This window comes from Physella acuta, unplaced genomic scaffold (assembly GCF_028476545.2).
Source record: "Physella acuta isolate Inbredline_101_S28 unplaced genomic scaffold, ASM2847654v3 ptg000073l, whole genome shotgun sequence".
Classification (NCBI taxonomy): Eukaryota; Metazoa; Mollusca; class Gastropoda; family Physidae; genus Physella; species Physella acuta.
Genome location: NW_026731593.1, coordinates 152,432 through 177,502, shown reverse-complemented (window position 1 = coordinate 177,502; position 25,071 = coordinate 152,432). Strand labels below are relative to the sequence as shown.

The window sequence follows — 25,071 nt, the reverse complement described above, 5'->3', positions numbered from 1 at the left end:
TCTACTAACTCTATAAAACCCATACAACATAAAATGAAGTAGAAATACCTAAATATTTAATTTATTTAAAACAATCAAAGATTAACATATAAAGCATTGGATCATCGTCGAGTCCTGTTAAGTTTAATTAAGTTAGTTAAACATAAGTTGAATTAATGTTAAAAATGAACGCGATGAAACATGTTTAAAAAGACTGATTGAAAATTTAAAGTTTATATTTTAGATTTACTATCAGTTTTTTCATCATTCGTATTTTAGTTCTTAAATTCATTGAATAAATTAGGATTAAGCTATTTTATTTATTTGTATGTAGGTCCACACATACATTTACATATTTTACGATGATACTTTAAATGAATACTAAGACTTAGAATATATGTGCACCTGGCTAATAAGTTAGAATTTTATGAGGAGAAACGTCAAAAACTATGGACGAGTGTACTAAGCTATGTTCTTTTGCAGGTCTAAAATTAAATACAATGAAGAGATGTGATACCTAGAAACTTATAAACATGGTTAAATTTTATATCTGTGGAATTAAACCTTTTAAACGGAACTAATTCAACGCTTTAGAGATAGTTTATCTGTAAAGCATTTTGGATACCGCTGGAAGGAATAGAAACTACAATACTTTAGGCACCAAATCCCTTTGTAGTTTTGTAATGATTTTTAAAAAGGAGTAGTTTATGTATGTATGCAAACGGAGGTAACTCGCGTTGAAAATAGCTTATAAATAATTCGTCAAAAAGAGATTACCTGTTTAACTGTGAGTTATTTTTGTTGCGTAGTACTAATACATAAAGAGTTGTTCTTGATATTACAACGTGAATAACAATTTTAGTTAATTATAAGTTAAAAAAGAATTTCTTGAATTTCATTTAAAAAATACTTTTCCGTTATTATTAACCTCGACATATTGAATTGACTTTGGTTCCTTTAATAAGTTTAAAATCACAAGTGATAAACCGGGATTAATCACCCGAGCAATGGTATAAATCGGTATCAATGTTTTTAGTTGCTTCTTAAAAAACATATTTTGCACACCGTAATTCAACTTTCGGTACCTGTTTGACGCTTTCATTAGATTGCACCAGTGTAGCGTACACAAATGTTTTGATTTTGATGATTTTAAACATGTATAGCTTGCTTACAAGGAAATTTATATTGATATATTTATTTTACATAATTAATAGGCCCATATATTATATACAGTTTACAAACAAGCCCGGTGATATTTACATTTATGGATCGGCTTTTATCTACTGCTAACTGCATCGTAAGTATATACATAGTTCGGTAATCTATCGTTTTAGGTACGTAAAATCGCCCGCGACTAGTAATGTGAAAAACAGGTGACTCTTTACATTTTAATAATTATTTCACATTTCGAGGAGGATTTATGTTTCGAAAATACAAAAATGTTTCCTTGTTTCATTTACGTACCTGTTTTTAAACAATTGAATTAAAACGTTTCAGTAATAAATGAAGACTAGCGATGTTTCCAACAGATGCAACCATGCTCATTTACTATAGCAGCCATCTTGTTAAAGTTTTATTTTTATAGACTTATGGCGCGAGATTCAGGGGGAAGTCACTCTATTTTACAAATGGCTGCTGTTTATATAGCAAATCTTGCTTGCAGACACTGCTGTTTAAAGTTAATTTCTGGCCTATATTGATATATTTAGCCATTGATTTAGGTTTATTATTCATTTATCTATAATATTTGACACAAACATATCACAATATACTTCTATTACAGCCTTGACAATGAGGTAACGTTTTCGTACATTAATAGCCGCGGGCGATTTTACGTACCCAAAACGATAGATTACCCAAAGTTCTGATAACCACAAGATGGTTATTCGATGTATTTAGATCTAGATCTAGTAGGCATGCAAAAAGATAGTAACACTTCCGAACATGAAGGTTAGTGGGGCATTACATTATAGTTTACCTATTTCGGTGGTATCTAATTATGTAAGAATAATGTGGTCTGTATCCAGTCAAGCCTTTTTTTATGTTACCTAAGGTGAATAGGTTACCCATTAGAGCTGGGTGGACTCAGGGATGTCATAGCATAAAACTCGAGCCAGAGATACCAACTCGAGACTTTCGCACGATACTACCGCTATGCTATGGCGCTGATCATAACTCTAAGCGTGACGCTTTGTCTGGATAAGCCCTACCGAGGAGTTAATAACTATTTTCATCCTGTTTGTATATATATATATATATATATATATATATATATATATATATATATATATATATATATATATGTATATATATATATATTTATATATATATATATATATATACATATATATATATATATATATATATATATATATATATATACATTATATATATATATATATATATATATATATATATATATATATATATATATATATATATATATATATATATATATATATATATATATATATATATATATCATTGTATTGTAAAGGTTAGGCCTATGAAAATCTTGAGAAAATTGTGCTTAGGTGTGAACATCGGGTTTACAATTATCATATAGGCGAAGTTAACACAAAGTAAAAGCTTTCATCTAGCTCGTACAAAAAGATAAATAAAATCGTGGAATAAAACTTGCTTCATAGAACTATTTTCTACACATTCATCTTTCTTTAACGTTGTTCATATAAGATATTCATTATTTTCTATTGTTTCTTTGAAACAAATTATAAATATAATTATTTGAAGCTCTCTATTCGAAAATGGTTAGCATATGAAAATGTATTCTACAGCTAGACTCAATGTTTTATAGTTTATTGGTGAGATAAGAGATTTATCTAAGCGTATTTTTACCTGATTTTTTACCTTGATTCGTCCATCGCTCTTTTTACTTCGTAATGAGCGGAGAATTACAAGAATGAATTTAAACTCTTTTACCGTACCAATATATGTCAAACTAGAGATGTAGGTCACGACTCAAGATTTAATTAATAGTAATTTAGTGTGGTCCATTATAAGTTGTTTTTTTTTTCTTTGTTGGTCGTATAAAAGATTATTATTATAAGCAGTTTGAGGAATGTTTTATGTACACAGAAAATGCTTTAGGAATGTAAACTTTAAATAACTTTTAAAGTTTTCACATACAACAGCACTTACTGTCTATATTAACGATGTAGGACAATGTGTGAAGTATAAAATTATGTCAAATTTTAAAAAAATTAAATATAATTTTTTTAACTAAATTAAAATTTAAAAAAAAAAATTTAAAATGACAAAAAGCTTAACTAAAACTTTTAATTTAAACAAATTTAAAATATAAAAAATAATAACTAAAAATATTTTCAAATAAAAATATGAATTCATTTTAAATTTTATTTCAGGTGGTGATTTGAAAAATACTTCTTGGTTATTAAAAATGGTTGAAGGATACGACAGTTGCACCAACGTTGTAAGAAACACTGACAAACTTCTACAAGAAAAAAGTTTGTTAGATTTTACTGTCCGAGTTGGGGACGTTGAGTTGCCATGTCACCGTGTTATTCTGGCAGCGTCGTCACATTTCTTTAGAGCACTTTTAATGACAGACATGAAGGAGGCTAAAGAGGGTTGTGTAACGATCAATGGGATTTCATTGGATATATTCCAGCTTATTTTAAAGTCCATGTACACGGGAAAGATTATTTTAAATTTAGAAAATTTCGTAGACATATGGCTTGCAGCGGACCAACTACAGATAGACTTTGTTGTTGGACATTGCGAAGATTTTGCGATAAAAGCCATTAATCTTGAGAATTTTGAGAACATTTCAAGTATAACACAATACCTGAATTCGGAAAAAGTTTTAGAATCTTTGGACACATTTTTGCTTGAAAACTTCGACACCTTTAGTGAGGTAAATGATAAACCTATTATGGAACTCAGATTCCGGGATTTTAGAGGTCTAATTGGTTCTCGGTATCTTGATTTAAGAAACGAAGACTGGCTAATAAAAGTAGTGCTAAAGTGGGTTGAGTATGTACCTGAAGAAGACAGTAGTGAAGACGAAGATGAAGAATGTACATGCCAAAAAGAGAATACTACAAGTGGAATTAGTCCCAAAAGCAAATCAGATACAAGTGTTTTAGCTGTCGAGAAAGATAATAAAAGTCAAAACCAAAACAAAAGACTTCGAAGACTTGCATCGTTATTGAAGTCTGTGAGGATGTGTCTTGTGAGTACACCACTTCTGAAACATCTGCTAAAACATCCATTGATAATCAACAACACTAGGGCTACAAACATTTTGATTAAGACACTGCTGTATAAGACAACACATTATAACCACGGACAATGGCGAAAAAGTGCTACACATCGCGACTCAAGTGAATGGGCGCACTGTGGTGTTCTGTTTGTCATAGGTTTTGACTTTATAATCCTGAGCGCGTACGATGAGGAAAAGATGTATACATGTGTGAACTGCAGTGAAATTTATCTAGACGTAACTTTAGTCATATTCGACTCTTATTTGTTCGCTATTGGGGTTAAAAATGACGAACAAGAAAACAGCAGTTTGTGTGCTTTAGTTGGTAAATCTTGGAGAAAAATAACTGAAATCCCAGGACGTAGGTTCGTGCTAGTATCATATGATGAGTGTATATTTATTCTAAGCAAAAATAAACCAGAAATTTATCAAATATTTCCTAAATGTGGGAACGCAAAAGTTGAAGAATTTACAAAGTTACCAGAGACAATCAAAGTTCGACAGGCTATACATTATCAGAGATCGATTCTGATTTTCAGTTCTGTTACCGTCAATGGTGAAGAGAAAACTGCAGTTCATCAACTAGACATTCTAACTAAGAAATTAACAGAATTAGAACAATTTAATGGACCAGCCAAGCACCTATTAAGCTTCAGTGATGATAAACACACCTATTTATTACAGAGAAGTGGAGATTTGTGGATTATTCGATTCCAGTCTGGGAACATTACATTCCGATTGCTGGGTAGATTATGGAAAACGCCGTTCAAAATCCACGGTGTATTCACTTACGACAGAACCATGCGAATCGCGTATGCGTGCGTTAGTAAGAAAAACCCAATCGAACAATCCATTGTGATTCCGTCACCGTTGAAGGGTTATTTTGATTTATTTGCAAACTGGCGTTTGATGAATGTTCCGTGTTCAAACTTCATTCCAGCTGTTTTCCCCAAAAATATGTTGGTACCATTAATAGATTAAAACAAAAATAGCCTACGCTATCTCTAGTGATATCTATCACAGATCGTGTTTCTTAAACAGTGTTGAAACATGTAATGTATAATACAGATCTACAATGGGTTTTTAAAACGTATTTTGCCTAGGGTAAATTAACATTTACATAAATTACCTTATTGGAACTTATACTTATATCTCTATTTATATTTGAAACTAAAGGTATATACCAATATCTGATAGGTCTCGTCATAATTTAATGTGCACATATTCATATTGGGCGTGAAATATACAATTGATGAAATTAAAATATATTTTTATTTCTTCTGCATAAAGAATATTTATTATGCATACATCTAAATTAGCGGAGTACTATAAAGTATTTTTAGATAGGAAATTATCTCAATTCTACATCTTGCTTTAGTTGATCAATATTAGTTGATCTTTATTAATAGAATAATATTCAAAGAAGCTTAAACTACAATTTAAAAAAAAATCTTTCTTTAAAGATGACAGATTGTATTAGATGTCTTACAAATATAATCTATAACGTGAAGTGATCAATTATGTGCCTTTATATCGGATATATTTTAAATCAAGATCTTCTGCTACTATAGGAGATGTATTAAAACAATGTCCTCAGTAGAATTTTATATGTTGCATTTGTTCTTTGAGAGCGATCTTAGAATAGGGGTATTATAGAATAGAGTTTGTCTGTGAACTACAAGTTATTTAATACCATTCTTAGATAAGCTTTATCTTATTTAAGTCACTGAGTCGACTTAGGAGCTTGACCAAAGACAAAGTGTAAATGATTAAGAATGTTACTTATATGAAATAACAACTTTATAAAATTTTAATTTTTAGTATGATACATAAAGAGTTAAATTGAACATTTGATAAATTTTACACATTTGTTTTGCAGATTCATGTATGTATGTTTTATAAATATTATTCCTACTTTCAATCCATTGTGAATTAAAATAATTTAAACAACTATATAATTTATAGTTTAGGCGGTATTTGCTGTTTAACTAAGTGTGTTATTATGTTTAATTTACATTTGTTTTCCATGGATTCAATGGTAGTACAAACATTTAGCTCTTAGTGTCCCACCACCTTCTTTACATTGCACAACATATTCACATTTTTATGAATGATTTGTATGTAAGTAGAAAACCCAGAATCAGAATTTAAAGTAAAAGAGAGTTCACCTGTTTCTGTGACCTCGGCATATGAAGAGATAGTGTGGTACCCATCAGAGGTGGGTGGACTCAGGGACGTTCTAATGACTTGGACCCGGATTCGAACACGTGACTTTTCCGGCCGTAACTATTCTCGAGTGAAGTGGTCCTTTAACGGCCCATATCTGTCTGAAATGAGTTGTGACTTAATCATCGGCCCTTCATGATATTATAAAGTATAGGCTAGTACTGACTTGTTACTAAATTACTTATCAACGTTTGCTGGTACTGTAGTATTATTACTTAAAAGCTAACCTTATCCGTGAATCAGTTTAACACATCGGATAATATATATATTATTTTACCTACTTTTTATCTACCGCTAACATTCAAATTGGTATAAGGGGTCGTCCATAAATGACGTCACACTCGTAGGGGGGAGGGGGGTCGGTAATTTTGTGACGGTGTGTGATGAGGGGAGGGGGGTTCAGATGGTGCGACGTCACACTTGTTTCATTATAAAAAGAAATGTTAGAAAACGAATTTTAGACGTTATTTTGCGGTTTAGAAAACTGTTTTAATAAATTGTAATAGGAATTGATTAAAATACTCTATTTTGACAGATTTCAGACAAGAGTTTGGAAAAATATCGATGTTTAAAAAAAAATCAACTGCAATTTTGAGGGGGGTTGTAGGCTGAGGTGTGACGTCATTTTAGGGGGAGGGGTTCTGGTTTTTTGTGACGACGTGTGACGGAGGGGAGGGGGGGGGGGAAGGTAAAAATCGTCAAAAAAGCGTGACGTCATTTATGGATGACCCCTAACCACAACCTAAGCTGGCTTACACGGTAAACTAGAATACCTTCTTTGATGGAACAATCATGAAACGGTGAAGCTCGGCAAGAACACAGGGACTGAGTGTTATTTTTGTGATAAAGATGTTCAATAATTTATTTTAAATAGATTTTGTATTTCAGTGAAACATTGAACGCATAACCAGTTGACACGTAATCCTGAATTGTGATGGAAGCAGGGTCGAGTCGGCAAAGCTCATGGTTGATAAATTCGAAAGAAAAAGTCTCGAGTTCAAACCCTCTGGCAGATAAGGCTCGATCCCTCCCAACACTAAAAATTAAGAACGAAGAAGAAGAAGAAGTGAAACATTTTGTATCCCCTTGTTTAAGACTCCCAGTTTGAAAAATCTTCATTTTAAAAATTCTATTGCAATAAATCAAGCATGCATTTTGAAAAAAAGTTACTGAATTATTCAACAAGTGTTCGAAATCTATGCAATACAAATAATGTAAAGAATATGTTTCTGAAGGCCTATATGTGATAGAAAAAAACATATTGTAATGTAGTTGCACACCGAAATTACACTTTAAGAAAAGTTTAGACGCTTTCTTTGGATAGCACCAGTGTGCTGTGCAGTAATGTTTTTATTTTGAAGTTTTATAACGTTTACACTTTTCGACACGTTTTTATTTTAAATTTATTTAATTTTTTTATATAAATAATATAATTCTAGACCTGTACTGTTTATTGATAAGACCTAAAGCATTTACATTCGTGGATCGAATGTAAATTAGTTATTCCTTTGTAGGTTTAGAAAAAATACTGATACCAGATTATGGTAAGTTCTAGTTTTTATGAATCTACATCTAGAATCTAGATCTAGAATGTTGTTTACTAGCGCATCGCTATTATTAAATTACAACCGGCTGTCCCATTTAAAAAAAACATCTCTAGTTCAGAGTTCAACACTGATAGTGAACCAAAACATAATCCCTGAACACAAACTATTCGATACTGGATACATCACTGTTTATTAAAAAAATAAAAAAATTAAAATAAATAAAGAACACTTTTTAATCTGGCGTTAGGGAAATTAAATGCGTCTGGGCCTAGGGCTGGCCACACCATCCTTTACGATGTCAAGAAACAAATGATCTCAACTTCTGCCCAATGGATCGCTAGGTCTAAAAACGAATAATTACTTTACTTTAACATTTGCAAAGAAAACATTCCATACATTACACGTATGTGGGGGTCTTCAACTCACGGGCTGTACTAGGCAGAATCACTATAATTTACCATTCAGACCTGCCAGCTAAAATACATTCTGTCTAACTCTACTTCCTCGCGACATCTTAACTCATGGCTGTCATCTGGTCTTTTACCTTTAGAGTTTCGATGACCCAACAAATGAAGTTTTTCTTTTTGTTATTTCTGGCACTATTACTTCATTTTGTAAGGTGATAACTCTCTGTGTTGATTCTAAAATTCCACCCATACTCAGCATTATCGGGAACAATATTTTCCGGATACTTTTCTCTCCCGGATGTTTAAGATATTTTCTGATGTTTTTTTTTAAAGTGTCCAAGAATTTGTTTCCTATTAAAATCACATTTTTTTCTGTTTGTTATTTGTTTTCGCCTAGTCCAGAATGTATAGATGCTGCTTTTAGTCCAGTAAATGATTTTGTGAATTGTGTCATCTGCGTTTGCTAATTACAATAAAGATTTATAATATTTGTTTCAGTTGATGCATTTAAGTTTCTTTTTGATACTTGGAAGATGAGTGAGGGAAACGTCAAAGCGAGCTGTGTCGTAAAAAACACTGAGAAACTTCTAGAAGAAAAACGTTTGTTAGATTTTACTGTCCGTGTTGAGGACGTTGAGTTGCCATGTCACCGTGTTATTCTGGCAGCGTCGTCACATTTCTTCAGAGCACTTTTAATGACAGACATGAAGGAGGCTAAAGAGGGTTGTGTAACGATCAATGGGATTTCATTGGATATATTCCAGCTTATTTTAAAGTCGATGTACACGGGAAAGATTACATTAACGATAGACAATTGTATGGACTTATGGCAGGCAGCAGATCAACTACAGATAGATTTTATTGTGGAAAATTGTGCAGATTTCGCTACAAAAGTCACTAGTGTTGAAAATTTTGAGGATATGTGGAAAATAGCAAAAAATTATAACTCTGACAAACTTTGTAGTTTTTTAGACAAGTTTTTGTTAGACAACTTTGACACCATTAGCCAGATCAATGTTAGGGCTATAATGGAACTTGGTTTCATTGATTTTAATCGATTGATCGTATCTTACGATCTGAATGTAAGGAATGAAGACTGGCTTTTAAAACTGGTATTAAAGTGGGTTGAATATATACCAGAAAAAGACAACAATGAAGACAAATTAACTGACACGAAAAATGAATCAGCGAGCGAAATTATTTCTGATAATGCATCAGAGTTAAGTCTCATACCTACCGAGACAGATAAACTAAATAAAATTCAGAGTAACAGAATCCGAAAGCTTACATCATTATTGAATTCTGTGAGGACGTGTCTTGTGAGTACACCACTTCTGAAACATTTGCTAAAACATCGACTGATAATCAACAACACTGAAGCTAGAGATATTTTGATTGATGCTGTGTTGTATAAGACAACACATTATAACCACGGACAATGGCGAACAAGTGCCATACATCGAGGCTCTAGTGAATGGCTGAATTGCGGTGTTATTTGCATAAATAACGAATTTGTAATCGTAGAAGCGTATGAACCGAACGTGTACACCTGTGTACAGTGTAGTGAACTTCGTTTGGACGTATCATTAGTTGTTTTTGATTCATATTTGTTCGCCACTGGGGTTAAAGATTCGGCCGAAACAAACAGCAGTTTGTATGTTTTATGCAGGAAATCATGGAAGAAAATCACAGAAATACCAGGGCGTCGATTGATCTTGGTCTCGTATGATCAGTGCATTTTTATTTTGAGCAAAAACAAGCCAGAAATTTATCAAATATTCCCGAAATGTTGGAATCCAAAAGTGGAAGAATTTTCAAAGTTACCAGAGATATTTAAAGTTCGACAGGCTATACATTATGAGAGGATGATTCTGATTTTCAGTTCTGTTACCGTCAATGGTGAAGAGAAAACAGCAGTTCATCAGCTGGACATTCTAACAAAGAAATTAACAGAATTAGAACAATTGAATGGACCAGCGAAGCATCTCATCAGTTTCAGTGATGATGACAGTAATTATATTTTACAAAAGAATGGGGATATGCACACTATTAAATGTGAACTTGGGAAAGTAGTTTTTCAGTTGATTGGTACCATGGAGAACTTGCCGAGGAAATTTCAAGGTGCATTGACTTACAAGAAAAGACTAGTTATTTCCTATCCAGTGTTATCAGAAAAGCAATTTAAGAAAGTACATTTTGATATGTTGAAGGATTATTTTGAGGAGTTTTCAGGTTGGGGTTACATTGATTTTCCATGTTCAAATTTGATTCCAGCTGTTCTACCAAAAAATGAATTGACCCTATTAGGAAAAAAAACAAACAGTTTTTAACCGATCAGTTTGCTAGCGAAATTGGGTTGTATTGTTTAATACTATCAGCCTTAAAACTACAGCATGGCATAAAGTATCAGAAATACTTTTCTTTTAAAATATAGACATGTCTCTAATAATCAGAACATATGCAACTTTCAAGATGATAATATTTGTTTATGCAACGAATATCATTCAATGTGCAAAAATACTTTTCATTTAGTTTACCTAATAAATAATTTGTAATACAATAGTATCGTTTAAAGGGGAATTTTAAACTTCTAAAAAGATTTTCTTTAACATACATGTATTTTGAATAAACAAAGGTCTGCTATAGTTGGTATAGATTAGAAATAGCATTTCTTTCGTCTTAACGGTTTTTATCAGTTGCGGCTTTCGAGTACTATTAATTTACAGTATGCAATTTTACGGATTAGCTGTTTTAAATAAGATTTTGAAATATGTATAATATGTAACTGTATAAACGTTTAATTTTTTAATACAGTGATACGATTGTATACACTCTGACAGAGCGCGGTTTTAAACTGTAAACCTACAACTTGAGTTTGACAGTTTTTTTTGTGCTCATATACCTTTCCAGTTGTTTGAATGTGAGGTGAAAACGATGTTAGTTTAAATCAGAAAGACAAAGTTATTACGTAAAGTTTTATGAAAAATACTTTCTAAGCACTAATATGTTCAATTAATCGACAGAATAGTAATTTATTTTATAGTTAATCCCGTATATTTGACAGTATCTTTATATTTATATGAATATTTATATAAAAAAACAACATTTTTATAAGTTAAAATTTACATTGTATACATTTTACACATGTTTTATGACAAGATAACATTTTAGGTTTTATATTATACGTATACTTTATACCTATTGAGATATAAAATAAAGTAAAACTAATTGTTCTTTTGTGATCTTTTTTTCTGTTTTTGTGCTGTGTATTGTAACATAGGAAATATTGTAATGACCTGGGCTAATTTCTTCAACAACCCGCAAATATTTATATTTAGTTCTGCTACCTAGGTTTAGAAGTCACACAATTTTAGAATTCACAGGACAACCTTAATATGTTCAATGTCCAAGCTTGTTTAGATGTGACGTAAAAATAGTGCGCCTAATAAAACAAGTGCTGAAAATTATTTTTAAGATAGCATATTGAAGTGGATTGAGATCTTATAAGTCTAGACAGATAATACAACAGACGAGGAAGCCATTTTATGTACGCCTTGTTTATTCTGTATCGAAAACGGAAACATAACATGCAAGGGACATCACTCAAACATTATAAGACTAATACAAGAAGAATGAGTTCCCCCCAAAATAAAGCTTAATATATTACACACATGATATAGATTCTAGCTGTGCATGTAAAAAATAGAAATATAAAGAGACAAAATTTGCTTTAAAACTGCAGACCTTACTTTTTAGAGCAATTTCCATATTGGACAATTGCGATTATTAACTCGTCATTTCTGGATGTGTGTCCGCAGCTTTAAGTCGTATCTAAGTAGTATCTCCTCCTCAACGAAGCAATATCGAGGACTAGTTCCAAAAGCAAATAGGTTTAGCAAGTTCCACGGATGATTGTGGGCAAAAAAAATTCCCTGAATTCCTTCCTGGATTTCCCGGAAAAGCATTTTTGTTTTGGTGTCACCCCTCTACTTCTACTATCTTATTATTTTAACTAATAAACAATTGTTATCATTGTTTTTTAAATTGGCGTCACCCCCTAAATGGTTTCACCCCTCTACTTCTACTATTTTATTATTTTAACTAGATAAAATATTGTTTACTTATTTTTAAATGGTCTCACCCGGTGTGGACCGCATCCCCCCACCAGCTACTGCTACTATGTATAACAGAGTTGAATAAATTGTGTCCAAGAGGCTATTGAGGAATTTTAAAAGGGGCCACCAGATTGAAATTTTCATTGTGTATTTTTAGCGCAATTTCCATTCTGGAGAATTGCGTTTATTAACTCGTCTTTTCTGGGAATGGATGGATGTGTGTTCGAAGCTTTAAGTCGTATCTCCTCCTCAATGAAGCAATACCGAGGACTAGTTCCAAAAGCAAATATGTTAAGCAAGTTCCGAGGATGATAGTGGGTCAAAAAAATTCCCGGAATTCCTTCCTGGATTTAACGGAAAAGCCAAAAAACCTCGAAAAAAAGCAGTTTTTGGCTTATATCTCGGCAACCAGACCATCCACTTAGCGACTTGAAACATTTACCAATCGATTCCTGCCATAATTTAGAACAATATTGCCGAAGAAAGTTTTCAAAAATATCCTTTCGTTCGGTCACAAACAATTCTGTAGTTAAAGTAACGGGCTTTAACCAATAAACACATTTTCTACGCGCTGTATATTAGCAAAAGTGAGTTGTCACAAATATCTAAAATCCAGCTCCTCTTACAAGTGTGACGTTAATAAAAGCTGCCCAATGATATTTCCAAACTTTATAGATACCATTATAGTAACTCAGCATTGTTCTATTCTAATAAAAACGTTTCCGTCCTATTTTTTTTATTTTCTCGTATATACGAAGTATAGAGAAAGTCTTGTAATCGTGCAAAAAAATGGCATGAAATTTTGACAGTTTTCACCGTTTTACACCTCAGTCCTTCATCAAATCAGGAGTATAGAGGACTTATTTTAATCAGGCAAAAATAATAAATACAAATATATAAACATTTTGGCGTTTTATGGACTTTGCAATTCTGTCCGTATGTCTGTGTGTCTGTCTCTGTGTGTGTGTATGTGTAAACAGGATAACTTGAGTACCGTTACAGCTAGGATGATGAAATTTCATATTTAAGTATTATATCAAAATCGTAGATCCGAATCAAGTTTTGAGCAATATCCGATAACCGGAAGTGGTACATTTTCTACTTTGAATTTTTCAAAAGCCTATAACTTGAGTACTATTTCAGACAGATAAATGAAATTTCACATGTAAGTAAAAAATCTAATTCTCTACCTCCTATCAAATTTTGAGTAATTTCAGTTGACCGGAAGTAGTAATTTACGCTATTTCCGATTTCTCAAAAACGAATGGAAATTTATAAAATACTTATAATATTCCGCACTATTATGCACATTTTATTTGGCGTTCACAGGTGGGCAATTCTTTTTTCTACGAGATTCTATTCTATTTTTAAAAGTTTAACTAATTAAAAATCATGTCTATATTCCGAGTTATATAAGAATTTTTGAGAAATTTTAGGGGAGATCACTCCCGGTTTATTTTTAAAGTGGTGAATCGAAATAGAGACTGATTACAGACACATAAAACTGATTCATCTGAAATGTAATAAAACTAGTTGTTTCAACATTTTGATATTTGCACTAAGATAATATTTATTTATTTATATTTATCTATCTATATACTACTAAAAGTCAAGTTTGTTTACATGTTTGAATATTTATTTGTTTGTTTTTTTTTGTTTGTTTGTTTGTTTGGCTGATTGACTATCTCGCATGGTTGCACTCATCGTGGAAAGCTGTAAAATAGTATGTAGGTAGAGACATTTTTTTGTTTTAAGACAGACTGTTAATTACAAATTTATTTAAAGACGTTAATTAATTTGATGATTTATTCATAGTTAAATTAACCACATTTTTTTTTAAATTTTAAAACATTAACTAAACTTTGTGGGGATAGTGACGTCCCTTGATGTGTTTACTTTTTGGTACAATAAAAATGGCGGACTCCATCATAGACTTTGTGGCCCATTCAATAGTTTAACGCGTTACAAAGCTAATTTTCTGCCGGCTATAACTTAAACAATACGTCCGTTTGCTGTATTTATTACGTTCCAACAATTATATCAATTTTCAACTGTCTTTTTCATTTAGTTTTACAATAAATTTCTCTAGATCTAAAGATCAGCTGCCGAAGGAAAGTTATTTATAGATCTAGATCTAGATCTAGATCTAGAATCTAGGTCAAATCCAAGATTTATTAGTTATAAATACAATCCAAAAAAAAAAACGAGACTTAAACAAACCAGTCGTAGATCTAGAATATAGATAATTCTATCTAGATTTAGATAATAATGAGTTTCTATATACTAAAATATTTTAGACCTTTATTGTTTGGTATAAATCTTTGTTTTGACTAGGCCCCTATGCAAATTTTGAAATGCTGGAGTCAGGGCCTAGATCGATTTGCGTAGCTTAAGATTCATACGCGGCTTCTATACCGCTAAGTGTGCAAAATTATAGACGTAAACTCTAGATATAGCTCAGTCGTATATCTAAAATATAGATAATTCTATCTAGATTTAGATAATAATGATTTTCTATATACTAAACTATTTTAGACCTTTATTATTTTATATAAATGTTTGTTTGGAATATGGTAATTTTGAAATGCTCGCTCCGGGCCTATTAGCGTAGCAAATGATTAGATCTAGATCTAGATTCTAGATCTAGCAAGAAAAACTAAACTTAAGACTTAAGCAAACGAGTCGTAGAATCTAATCTAGATCTAGATAATTCTATCTAGATCTAGATAATTTCAAACCTTCTTTATTTTATATAAATCTTTGTTTGGCTAATTTAAGATAAAATTTAATTTGAAAGTTACTACTACTAGACTTAGAAGTTAGATCTAGATCTATGCGCGTAAAGTTGCATAACGAGACTCAAAGAATAGTATAAAAATTCACTTGTGACGTCACGAGTAAATAGCTATGTTGGTAGAGCAGTCGGCTCTCATGCAAGTGGCACGGGTTCTAGACCAATGTCAATGATATTTTTGTTTTCAATTTTTTTTTAGATGTGAATGATAAAGTTGCCTATCTGAACTTGGTAGGATACAGGGCAGGTGAAGTAGAGTTCATCTGTTTCTTTGTCCTAAGCATATGAAAGGATAGTGTGGTCAGAGACATGCTCGGCTGGAATTGTTTTTTAAACGATAAAAACATGTTGTCTGAGACTTGGCGGGACACTGGGCAGGTGAAGTAGAGTTGCGTAGGTCACCTGTGACGTCAGTATATGAAGGGATAGTCCGAAATCGGTGTTTTCGGTGTATTTAAAAGATAAAAAACATATTTTTGAATGTGGGGTCTGTTTTTTGTGACGATAAGTGACACTGCAGTAGCGTAGCGAGGAGGGGGTGGAGGGAACCCATGTCCCCGGGCGCCGACCTTAGAAGGCGCCAAAATGGGTTGGAAAAATAAATTTAAAGGTTGAGGGGGGTGCAAATCGAAAGTTTGGGTGGGGGGTGGGGGGGGGGGGGTTGCAAATCGAAATCTTGAGGGGGGGGGGGGGGTGGGTTCAAATTGAAAAGTTTGTCCCCGGGCGCCGGGAAGGGTCGCTGTGCCTCTGAGTGACAGACGTGATGTTTTTTGATGGATGACCCCCGAAACCCACAGTTATCCAACGGATGACGGGTACTCTAGTATACTACTAAAAGTCAAGTTTGTTTACATGTTTGAATATTTATTTGTTTGTTTGTCCGATCGAGTATTGTGATATGTTCGACTCTATCTGGAGAGCTGTAAAATAGTATGTAGGTAGAGAATAATTTTTTAATGCAGACAGACTGTTAATCACAAATTTATTTAAAGACGTTAATTAATGTATTGATTTATTCATACGTAGAGTAACCCATTTTTTTTAAAAATGTTAAAACATTGACTAAACTTTGTGGGAATAGTGACGTCACAGGTTTTTGTTTACTCTTTAGTACAATAAAATGGCGGCGTCTATCGAAGTAAATTTTGTTCCCATTCAAAAGTTTAACGCGTTCTAAATCTAATTTTCTGTCGGTCATAACTTTAACAATACGTCCGTTTGCTGTATTTATTACGTTCCAACACTTATATCAATTTTCAACTGTCTTTTTCATTTAGTTTTACGATAAATTTCTCTAGATCTAAAATCTGTCCAAGAAAGTTATTTATAGATCTAGATCTAGAATCTAGGACAATCTAGGTCAAATCAAAGATTTATTAGTTATAAATACAATAAAAAAAAAACGAGACTTAAGCAAACCAGTCGTAGATCTAGAATATAGATAATTCTATCTAGATTTAGATAATAATGAGTTTCTATATACTAAAATATTTTAGACCTTTATTATTTTGTATAAATCTTTGTTTCGACTATGCAAATTTTGAAGTGCTGGCTCCAGGGCGTATTTGCGTAGCTTAAGAAATAAGATTCATACGCTGCTTCTATACCGGTAATTTTGCTAAATTATAAACGTAAATTCTAAATATAGCTCAGTCGTAGATCTAAAATATAGATAATTCTATCTAGATTTAGATAATAGTGATTTTCTATATACTAAACTATTTTAGACCTTTATTATTTTATATAAATCTTTGTTTGGAATATGGTAATTTTGAAATGCTCGCTCCGGGCCTATCAGCGTAGCTAATGATTAGATCTAGATCTAGATCTAGCAAGAAAAACTAAACTTAAGACCTAAGCAAGCGAGTCGTAGAATCTAGATCTAGATAATTCTATCTAGATCTAGCTAATTTCAGAACTTCTTTATTTTATATAAATCTTTGTTTGGCTAATTTAAGATAAAATTTAATTTGAAAGTTACTACTACTACTACTAGACTTAGATCTAGATCTATGCGCGTAAATCATGTTGCATAAGGAGACTCATAGTATAGTATAAAAATTCACGGTTTACGTCACGAGTAAATAGCTAAGTTGGTAGCGTAGCCTGCTCTCATGCGGGTGGCATAGGTTCTAGACCAATATGTTAATGATTTTTTTTTTCAATTTTTTTTTTAGATGTGAATGATAAAGTTGCCTATCTGAACTTGGCAGGATACAGGGCAGGTGAAGTAGAGCTCATTTGTTTCTTTGTCCTAAGCATATGAAAGGATAGTGTGGTCAGAGACATGCGCGGCTGGAATCGTTTTTTAAACGATAAAAACATGTCGTCTGAGACTTGGCGGGACACTGGGCAGGTGAAGTAGAGTTGAGTAGGTCACCTGTGACGTCAGTATATGAAGGGATAGTCCGAAATCGGTGTTTTTGGTGTTTTTAAAAGATAAAAAACATATTTTTGAATGTGGGGTCTGTTTTTTGTGACGATAAGTGACACTGCAGTAGCGTAGCGAGGAGGGGGGGCGGGAGGGGGAGGGGGAGGGGAGGCGGGGGGGGGGGGGTGGGGGAGTTGAAGCGGGGGGAGGTGGAGGGGGGAAGGGGGGCGGGGGGGGGACATATGTTGGGGCGCCAAAATGGTTTGGAAAAATACATTGAAAGGTTGAGGGGGGTGCAAATCGAAAGTTTGAGTGGGGGGGGGGGGGGTGCACATCAAAAGTTTGAAGGGGGGGGGGTTGCAAATCGAAATCTTGCGGGGGGGGGGGGGGGGTTCAAATCGAAAAGTTTGTCCCCGGGCGCCGGGAAGGGTCGCTATGCCTCTGAGTGACAGACGTGATGTTTTTTGATGGATGACCCCCGAAACCCACAGTTATCCAAGGGATGACGGGTAGTCTAGTATTTATTATAAGTTATTTAAATAGTAGTCTATAATTTTTTTTCTGCTTTTTAGTGCATTATTACATAAAAGCTTGTTAATAAAACGTTTTTACAAGCTTTTATTTAACTCACTTCCTCTGTCGACAGTCTGTCGTCAGTCTGTCGTCATTCTAGATCGAAACGCCGGAGTAAAAATTCGGACAGTTCTACTTGACCAATACGATTCACAGTTGGCACGTGGGTCAAGACATGAAGACAATGCAATATGAAACTAAATTTGACTTAATTGGATGCCTAATTAATTTTTTTATGAATTAATTAAAATTTGGACCGAATTAGTAGGCATGTCTATCCAACCACATCACACGCGTCATCACGTTCCATAACTGCGCCATCAGGTTGAATTGCTGCGCCATCATGTTCAATAGACTGCAATGGTTTTTAGTCATGTAACACTAGTGTAAATAAAACATGTAAAGTACTGAAAAAAATTCTTAAAAAAACATTTTAATAACAAGCTTTTATGTACTAATGCACTAAAAAGTAGAAAATAAATTACACTACTATTTAAATTACTATAATGAAAAGCGTGGGTCTCTTCTCAAATATTAGTAAAGGTATAAAATAGGTACTAAAGTGACCCACGCTTTTCTTTATAGTAATTTAAATAGTAGTCTATAATTTATTTTCTACTTTTTAGTGCATTAGTACATAAAAGCTTGTTATTAAAACGATTTTTTCTGAATTTTTTTACAAGTATTTATTTAACTCACTTCCTCTGTCGTCAGTCGTCAGTCGTCAGTCTAGATCGAAACGTAGGTGTGAATATTCGGTCACTTCTACTTGACCGATACGATTCACATTTGACACGTGGGTCAACACATGAAGACAATGCAATCTGAAATTAAATTTGACTTTATTGGATGCCTAATTAATTTTTTATGAATTAATTAAAATTTGGACCGAATTAGTAGGCATGTCTATCCAGCCACACCACACGCGTCATCACGTTCAATAGCTGCGCCATCACGTTCAATGGCTGCGCCATCACGTTCAGTAGGCGCGCAATGGTTTTTAGTCATGTAACTCTATTGTAAATAAAACATGTAAAGTACTGAAAAAAAAATTCATAAAAAACGTTTTAATAACAAGCTTTTATGTAATGATGCACTAAAAAGTAGAAAATAAATTATAGACTACTATTTAAATAACTATAAAGAAAATCGTGGGTGTCTTCCTTAGCATTAGTAAAGGTATCCAATAGATACTAAAGTGACCCACGCTTTTCTTTATAGTTATTTAAATAGTAGTCTATAATTTATTTTCTACTTTTTAGTGCATTATTACATAAAAGCTTGTTATTAAAAAGTTTTTTATGAATTTTTTTTTATAAAGTAGCTTTTGTTCTTATATCGAGATAGGCACTCAAGATAACTTTAACGTTGGAAAATGTTATAGTCATATTGCAAGCAGCAGGTCAACTAATGATAGACTATTTTAAAAACACTTCGAGGATTTCGCTACTAAAGTCACTACTGATGAGAACTTGTAGAATATTTTGGACATTACAGAATTTTAAAATTCCTACAAAGGTTTAAATTATTTAGAGGGTTGGTTTTTATCTGTGCTGGAAAGCATTGTTTCTAAAACATTAGTAAAACATCGATTGATAATCAAAAATATTCAAGAATATTTCCCCCGGGTTGGGATCACTTGAAATTCTAGGGGGGGGGGGGGGGAAGGGGAACTTTATTTTCCGGGGGAGGGGGCGGACACTGGTAAAAGTATGTTTTCTATACAATGTCTATTTCGTTATAGGGGCGGCGGTCGTTCTTTTATATTCAGCATACGATAAATTAGGGAGGTGTAAAACGACAAAAACTGTCAAAATTACATTTAATTTTTGTGCAAGATTGCAGTATAGGGCTTACTCTCTGAAGGCCTATATGTGATAGTAAAAAACACTTTATAGATTAGTTGCACACCAAAATTACACATTAAGCAATGTTTTGGCGCTATGTTTTGATTGCACCAGAATGCCGTGCAGTAATGTTTTTATTTTGAAGTTTTATAACTTTTATACTTTTTGAAACGTTTTTTAAAAATTTACTTCCGTTTTTTTTTACAAACAATATAGATCTAATTCTAGATATGTACTGTTTATTTATAAGACCTACAGAGTTTACATTCGTGGATCGACTGTAAATTAGTTATTCCTTTGTAGGTTCAGAAAAAACACTGATACCAGATTATGGTAAGTTCTTGATTTTATGACTCTACATCCAGAATCTAGATCTAAATTCTAGATCTGGATCTAGATTCTAGATCTAGACTAGAAACATTCGTACTGTTGTTTTCAAGTGTATCGCTATTATTAAACTACTACAGTCTGTCCTATTTAAAAAAAAACGAGTACAAATTTCAACACTGATAGTGAACCAAAACATGATCCCTGAACACAAACTATTCGATAGGGGATACATCACTATTTATGAACAAAGAAATAAGTAAAATAAAAATAAAGAACACCATTTAACCTGACGTTAGGGAAATTGAAGGCGGCTGGGCTTAGGACTGACCACCCCATCCTTTACGAGGTCAAGAAACATAATTATGATCTTTACTTCTTCGGCCCAATCGATCACTAAGACTAAAATCAATATTTACTTTACTTTTTAACATTTGCTAATAAAAACATTCAATACACCCAACTAGGTGGGTTGTACAGCTCATGGATTGTCCTAGCCGCCTTACCACAATTTTCCGCGAGATCTAGAAACATATGAACTCTACTTCATCTGCTCCATTGATTGTTAGGTCTGAAAATGAATATTTACTTTACTTTAACATTTGCAAATATAAACATTTCATACATCTACCTATGTGTTTCTACAGCTCATCCATGGTACTAGCCAGCATCATCATAATTTTCCATTTAAACATGCCAGCTAAAATACATTCTATCTAACTCTACTTCACCACGACATCTTAACTCATGGCTGTCATCCGGTCTTTTACCTTTAGAGTTTCGATGACCCAACAAATAAAGTTTTTCTTTTTGTTATTACTGGCACTATTACTTCATTTTGTAACGTCAAAACTCTCTGTGTTGGTTCTTAATTTCCATCGATACTCAGCATTATCGGGAACAATATTTTCCGGAGAATTTTCTCTACCAGATGTTTAAGATATTTTCTGTTTTTAGGTGTCCAAGTTTCACAAATTTCACAAGTTTCACTTCATACATTATTACTAGTTTTATTGCTGATTTATACACTGTTTTATGTTCCTAATGTTCGTCTTTGTTTTAATTATGTTATGGCTGTTAAAATATGCATTGCTGTCGTTCTTTCTTTGATTTCTATTAGAGTTTCGTAACACTATTAGAACCCATCTATCTGATTGGGCCTAATCGATTAGCTTTTCTATGAAAATCCCCGTTTTTTGTTTGTTTTCGCCTAGTCCAGAATGTATAGACACTGCTTCTTGTCCAATAAATGATTTTGTGAATAATGTATTACGTCCACATGTAGCGCAAAGTCATCTGCGTTTGCTAGATACAATAAATGCATTAACGATTTCAAATGTTTGTTTCAGGTGCTACATTTATTTTTCTTTTTGATACTTGGAAGATGAGCGAGGGAAACGTCAAAGCGAGCTGTGTTGTAAAAAACACAGAGAAACTTCGAGAGCAAAAAAGTTTGTTGGATTTTACTGTCCGAGTTGAGGACGTGGAGTTGCCATGTCACCGTGTTATTCTGGCAGCGTCGTCACATTTCTTCAGAGCACTTTTAATGACAGACATGAAGGAGGCTAAAGAGGGTTGTGTAACGATCAATGGGATTTCATTGGATATATTCCAGCTTATTTTAAAGTCGATGTACACGGGAAAGATTACATTAACGATAGAGAATTGTATGGACTTATGGCAGGCAGCAGATCAACTACAGATAGATTTTATTGTGGGAAATTGTGAAGATTTCGCTACAAAAGTCACTACTGTTGAGAACTTCGAGGATATGTGGAAAATAGCAAAAAAATTTAACTCTGACAAACTTTGTAGTTTTTTAAACAAGTTTTTGTTAGACAACTTTGACACAATTAGCCAGATCAATGTTAGGTCTATAATGGAACTTGGTTTCTTCGATTTTAAACGATTGATCGTTTCTTGTGATCTGAATGTAAGGAATGAAGACTGGCTTTTAAAACTGGTCTTAAAGTGGGTTGAATATATACCAGAAAAAGACAACAATGAAGATGACAAAGACGAATTAACTGACACGAAACATGAATCAGCGAGCGAAATTATTTCTGATAATGCAAATGAGTTAAGTCTCATACCTACCGGGACAGATAACCTGAAAAAAATTCAGAGTAAAAGAATCCGAAAGCTTACATCATTATTGAATTCTGTGAGGACGTGTCTTGTGAGTACACCACTTCTGAAACATCTGCTAAAACATCGATTGATTATCAACAACACTGAAGCTAGAGATATTTTGATCGATGCTGTGTTGTATAAGACAACACATTATAACCACGGACAATGGCGAACAAGTGCCATACATCGAGCCTCGAGTGAGTGGCTGCATTGCGGTGTTCAACACATAAATAACGAAATTGTAATTGTAGAAGCGAATGAACCGAACATGTACATCTGTGTGCAGTGTAGCGAACTTCGTTTGGACGTAACTTTAGTTGTTTTCGATTCATATTTGTTCGCCACTGGGGTTAAAGATTCGGCCGAAACAAACAGCAGTTTGTATGTTTTATGCAGGAAATCATGGAAGAAAATCACAGAAATACCAGGGCGTCGATTGATCTTGGTCTCGTATGATCAGTGCATTTTTATTTTGAGCAAAAACAAGCCATACATTTATCAGATATTCCCGAAATGTGGGAACCCAAAAGTTGAAGAATTTTTAAAGTTGCCAGAGACAATCAAAGTTCGACAGGCTATAAATTATGAGAGGATGATTCTGATTTTCAGTTCTGTTACCGTAGATGGTGAAGAGAAAACTGCAGTTCATCAGCTGGGCATTCTAACAAAGAAGTTAACAGAGTTAGAACAATTGAATGGACCAGCGAAGCATCTTATCAGTTTCAGTGATGATGACAATACTTATATTCTACAAAAGAATGGGGATATGCACACTATTAAATGTGAACTTGGGAAAGTAGTTTTTCAGTTGATTGGTACCATGGAGAACTTGCCGAGGAAATTTCAAGGTGCATTGACTTACAAGAAAAAAATAATTGTTTCCTATCCAGTGTTATCAGTAAAGCAATTTAAGAAAATAAATGCGGATATATTGCAGGGATATTTTGAAGAGTTTTCAGCTTGGGGTAACGTTGATTCTCCATGTTCTAATTTTATTCCAGCTGTTCTACCAAAAAATGAATTGACCCTATTAGGAAAAAAAACAAACAGTTTTTAAACGACCAGTTTGCAAGCGAAATTGGGTTGTATTGTTTAATACTATCGGCCTTAAAAGTACAGCATGGCATAAAGTATCAGAAATACTTTTCTTTTAAAATATAGACATGTCTCTAATAATCAGAACAATTGCAACTTTTAAGATGATAATATTTGTTTATGCAACGAATATCATTCAATGTGCAAAAATACTTTTCATTTAGTTTACCTAATAAATAATTTGTAATACAATAGTATCGTTTAAAGGGGAATTTTAAACTTCTAAAAACATTTTCTCTAACATACATGAATTTTGAATAAACAAAGGTCTGCTACATTTGGTATAGATTAAAAATTGCATTTCTTTCGTCTTAACGGTTTTTATCAGTTGCGGCTTTCGAGTAACATTAATTTTACAGTATGCAATTTTACAGATTAGCTGTTTTAAATAAGATTTGAACATATATATATATATATATATATATATATATATATATATATATATATATATATATATATATATATATATATATATATATATAATATGCAACTGTATAAAAGTTTATTTTTTCAATACAGTGATACGATTGTATACACTCTAACAGCGCTAGTGTTAGTTTAAATCAGAATGATAAAGTTTGTTAGTAAAGTTTTAGGAACAATACGTTTTAAGCGCTAATATGTTCAATTAATCGACAGAATAGTAATTAATTTTATAGTAAATTCCGTAAATGTGACAATATTTTAAAATATTTATATTTAAAAACCTTTTTATTAGTCAACATCTACATTGTATACATTTTACACATGTTTTATGACTCAAGGTAACATTTTAGGTTTTTATATTATACGTATACTTTACACATATTGAGATTTAAAATCAACTAAAACGAATTGTGCATTTGTGTTCTTTTTTTCTGTTTTTGTGCTGTGTATTGTAACATATAAAATATTGTAATGACCTGGGCTAGTTCTTCAACAACCCGCAAATATGTATATTTAGTTCTGCCTCCTAGCTTTAGAAGTTTCAAAATTTTAGAAGTCCCAAGACAACCTTAATAATATATTCAAATGTCAAAGCTTGTTTAGATGTGATGTACAAATAGAGCGCCAAATAAAATAAGTGCTGAAAATTATTTTTATGATAGCATATGATATAGCTGTGCATGTAAAATAATAGAAATATAAAGAGTCAAAAACTTGCTTTAAAACTGCAGACCATACTTCTTTAAACAATGTGGACATATTATATGCATACAGTACTAGTCAAGTAAGAGCGATAATCTGTCTTGAACAAGGACATTGACCTCGCGTTTTAAGGCAGTGTTTTACAAAATTATTTATTTTTCGAGCGACCCACACTATTCAAGGAAATAAACGGGTATGGTATGGGAAGGATGTTCTATGTTTCTTTAGTCGATATATTTACCTACCACGAATATTTTCCGATGCTGGGATAAAATATAAATTATTG

At 32.9% G+C, this 25,071-nt stretch overlaps 3 protein-coding genes across 3 annotated transcripts; all 3 read left to right on the top strand.

Annotated features, from left to right (window-relative positions):
* Positions 1-1,128: 1,128 nt before the first annotated feature.
* On the top strand, positions 1,129-6,138 carry LOC131952731 (uncharacterized). Its single transcript, XM_059315545.1, has 2 exons — positions 1,129-1,276; positions 3,363-6,138. The coding sequence occupies exon 2, from the start codon at positions 3,398-3,400 to the stop codon at positions 5,201-5,203; it is 1,806 nt and encodes a 601-aa protein (XP_059171528.1). The 5' UTR covers positions 1,129-1,276; positions 3,363-3,397; the 3' UTR covers positions 5,204-6,138.
* Positions 6,139-7,820: 1,682 nt separating this feature from the next.
* LOC131952720 (kelch-like protein 22) lies at positions 7,821-10,857 on the top strand. Its single transcript, XM_059315521.1, has 2 exons — positions 7,821-7,992; positions 8,901-10,857. The coding sequence occupies exon 2, from the start codon at positions 8,936-8,938 to the stop codon at positions 10,730-10,732; it is 1,797 nt and encodes a 598-aa protein (XP_059171504.1). The 5' UTR covers positions 7,821-7,992; positions 8,901-8,935; the 3' UTR covers positions 10,733-10,857.
* An 11,054-nt stretch (positions 10,858-21,911) lies between these two features.
* LOC131952755 (uncharacterized) lies at positions 21,912-23,832 on the top strand. The gene has a single exon (XM_059315583.1). It carries the CDS (start codon positions 21,976-21,978, stop codon positions 23,617-23,619), a length of 1,644 nt encoding a protein of 547 aa, XP_059171566.1. The 5' UTR covers positions 21,912-21,975; the 3' UTR covers positions 23,620-23,832.
* Positions 23,833-25,071: the final 1,239 nt, after the last annotated feature.